The sequence below is a fragment of the Tupaia chinensis genome, unplaced genomic scaffold, assembly GCF_000334495.1.
Source record: "Tupaia chinensis unplaced genomic scaffold, TupChi_1.0 Scaffold147433_1, whole genome shotgun sequence".
Taxonomy (NCBI): Eukaryota; Metazoa; Chordata; class Mammalia; order Scandentia; family Tupaiidae; genus Tupaia; species Tupaia belangeri.
The window spans coordinates 2,616,091-2,619,572 of NW_006207284.1; the positions used below are offsets into that span (position 1 = coordinate 2,616,091).

General features: G+C 40.1%; 1 protein-coding gene across 1 annotated transcript in view; it reads right to left on the minus strand.

The window, feature by feature from the left end:
- Positions 1-2,235: 2,235 nt before the first annotated feature.
- Positions 2,236-3,482, minus strand: part of MCM6 (minichromosome maintenance complex component 6) — a 42,500-nt gene continuing 41,253 nt past the window's right edge. The window contains exon 18 of the mRNA XM_006169727.2: positions 2,236-2,712. Coding sequence (XP_006169789.1) covers positions 2,596-2,712 — 117 coding nt within the window. The 3' untranslated portion in view covers positions 2,236-2,595. The remainder of the gene's footprint in view (positions 2,713-3,482) is intronic.

The following is a 3,482-nucleotide window of genomic DNA, read 5'->3' on the forward strand; positions in this document are numbered from 1 at the left end:
GAAGCGATGCTCAAAGGTCAAAGGGCTCAGACGGGTCCTGGAGCCCCGCCGGGTCGGACTCCTCCACAAAAAATTGGAAAAAATATAAAATCCATCAGATGACCAGAAACCACCACAGAGACACAAGAAATATGAGAAACGAAGAAAACTCTATCCTCTAATGGAAAAAAAAAAAAAAAACAAACTCCTTTTCTTCCACAGAGAATACAAGGGAACTCATGGAAATGTCAAATAATTTAAAATATTAGAGACCAGTAGTTGGTGTAATGGCTATGTTGCTGGACTCCCCTGGAGTTGACTGCGGGTCAAGTCCTGGACGGATCTGGTGGCTTAAACTCAAGCTGGACGCATGTGCATGTGTGCCTAAGATCCTGAGAGGAGAATGGAGAAGGGGACTGCGGTGTGGCCATCCCCCGTGGGGGGTGATTTCTTGCTTTCTGTCTCTCTGTCTCTGTTTTTCTGGTGAGTGCATGCACCGTATAGCAAAAACCTCTCCAAAAAAAAAAAAAGAATTTAAAATATTCATAGTGACAAAGCTAACAGATGCAAGAGAATAGAGACAACGAACTCCAGATGAAAAGAAGAGACACCAAGTTCCAGGAGAAAATTCTTGCACTATCTGAAAAAGGATACACATATCATAAAAAAGAATCAAACAGAATTGTTTTCTTAACCTCCTACATGCTTTATTATCCATCTCCTTGGTAAGTAACGACACGGAGGACGTATGGAAATGTAAGCACAGGTGTACAAAACCGGGTATATTATTTGCAGTAAACATCCCACCTTAGCCCAGCCTTGGTGGCAGTTGGCAGTGTACTGAACTGCAGTGCAGAAGCCACGTGGCCAAGCACAGGAAGCCACATGGCTAACCAGATTCAGATGCCTGTGCCCAGGAATCTGATGAGCTGAAGGCTGAGGGCTGAGGACTACAACACGATCAATTCTGTCAAGTTTCTATTGTGCATGAACTACCACGAATAAACTAAACTCGAAGACTTCACTTGCTGGAACCAGCAGATGGCATAACGGCTATGTGGCTGGACCCCCATGTAGTTGACCAGGGTCCGAGTCCTGGAAGCTTAAAACTCTAGCCAGGTACACACGTGCGTGCCCAAACTTCTGAGAGGAGAACGTAGTAGACTGCTGTGTGGCCATCCTCCCTTGGGGGTGATTTCTGTCTATCTCTCCTGCAAGCCCACACACCCTATAGCAAAAACCTCTTAAAAAGAAAAAGACTTCACCTTGCTTTGGAACCTCATTCTCCTTAATGGTAGGATTGAAAAGAGGATGATAAATTTACCAAAAATAATCCAAATTATTCCTAGGCCTAAAATTTTCTCAGTAAATATTTGGCCAAAATTCAAATTTATCAGGTAGTTTCTCTCCTTTGGAGACCTCCCCACCCTATTTTCCTTATGAAGTTGGAGTCAAGGTTAAGGAGCACCTCTTTCTATGGAAGTGGGACAGGGCTCTTTTTTGCAGTCTCCTGGATTTTCACTAGCATGTTCTACTTTGTCCATTTCTTAAGCTAGTACTCCCTATCGTCCTCCATGGCGGGTGGGGAGGTGTCTGAGATTCTAGACTTTGAGATTTCCTTATCCCAATGTTAAGGCCTCTTCCATCCTCATTAATGAGACATTAACTGCCAGGAGCTTTTACCCGGCATCAACTGTAGACCTTCTCTATTCATTTCTAGGCTTCTTCATCCTACCATTTTCAAACCAGAGAGTGGATAGTATTTGTGAACTCACCATATAAACGCCTTCCCTAACAGGACTACGGGTCCCAGAAAGCTATCTGTTACTAAAAGCTGTAACGACCAGAAATGCTGTGTCATTAATATACTGACGATAGCCACGTCTCAGGAACTGCTAGTTTAATAAATAGTTAATAATTTTTCCTGGAAGAAAAGTCATAAAATTTGGAAACAGCTTATAGTACAGAAAATGACATACTTCCCCTAAAATAGAGAAAATATCCTTTGGATAAGTAAAAGCAATTATTAAAGAGAAATGAAAAAAAGTTTTTATTTTCATAAACTACCTTTAAAAAGAATGAGAATTAACCTCGAAAATCAAGACCTTTATCTTTCATACTAATTTTTTTTCTTTTCTTTCTTACCCCCCACCACTTCACTCCAGATTAAATGAAAAGGGAAAGACTCACATTCTTAAGTAGGTGAAACATACAAGCAACAATTAGAGTAGGGTAGAAAAAAATCCAAGAGACAACTGGAGTGCAAATTATTTTATTTTGATGAATAAAAGCTGTAGTTACAACTAAAAGCTATTTCCTCAATAAAATACTGTAAAAATAACAGGTATTTTCCTACACATAGAGTAAGTCTTAGAGAGACCACACGTTACTAGGTTCCAACTCACTGAGACAAGAAACACACTAACTGAAGTGTGATGTCTGTGGTGGTAGAAAAGCATGTGACAGGAAAGTGACACACATCAATGCTGTTCTTGGTCTCCAGGCAGATCCTGAAGTGCCATTCCTAGTAACACTTTTCTCCTAGCAGAGTCTGCAAAACTCCGGCCAGCAGGTGATATACCAGTTCCTTGGCTCTGGTCAGGGATTTTGAGTATCTCAATCTTCAAGCAAATAGTTAGGGTTAACTACCAAGTAGGGATCCTCTTCATAGCTCTCACTTCCCTCTGTGGAGCCTTTCAGTCCAGCTTGGGTGAGCTCAATTAGAACATGATCCTGTGAAACACAAACATTTGTCCTCAGGCTTCCAGTAGTATTTATAAAATGTCCAGACATGAGAATTCATCTTTGTTCTAAATGTTTGCTACTGACATTTTCTTTCATTTTTTCTTACCAGAAACTCCTCGAAAAATGGCTACACCTTGAATTTACTGTTCTGCTAAATGACCTTCCCATTATGACACTAACTTTTCATATGATAAACACCTTTAGGAAAATGTAAATAAACTCAATAGACATCATGATTTGAAAAAGGTTTCCTGGCATATTAAGTGCTTGTAAATATAAGTTCAAAAAAGCTTAAATTTTAAGATGACATAATTGTACCAAATATTTAATTCCACTTAAGTGTTAAACTTTACATTATTGGCCACTGAACTTTTCATATACCACCCATTCATAATTTAGTTAGAAGTAGAATCTGAAGAGAATACAAATGGAAGAGAAGGTGCTGCAACGTGCCACTCCCATGGATCTCGTGTTCTCGCTCTCCTTGTCTTTCTGAGAAGCGCACATGCCCTCTTACAAATTTAAAAAAAAAAAAAATTGAAAATCACACTGGGTGTGTGCGTGTGCACGTGCACATATGCCCAAAATCCCAAAAGGAGAATGGAGAAGGGACTGAGGTGTGACCATCTCCCCATCGGAGGTGAGGTGACATCTCACTTTCCCTCTCACTGCCTGTGCTCTCTCCAGAGTGTGCACATGTCCTATGGCCAAAAAAAAAAAAAAAAAAAAAAAAAAATAAAAAAAATTCATCTTGAAAA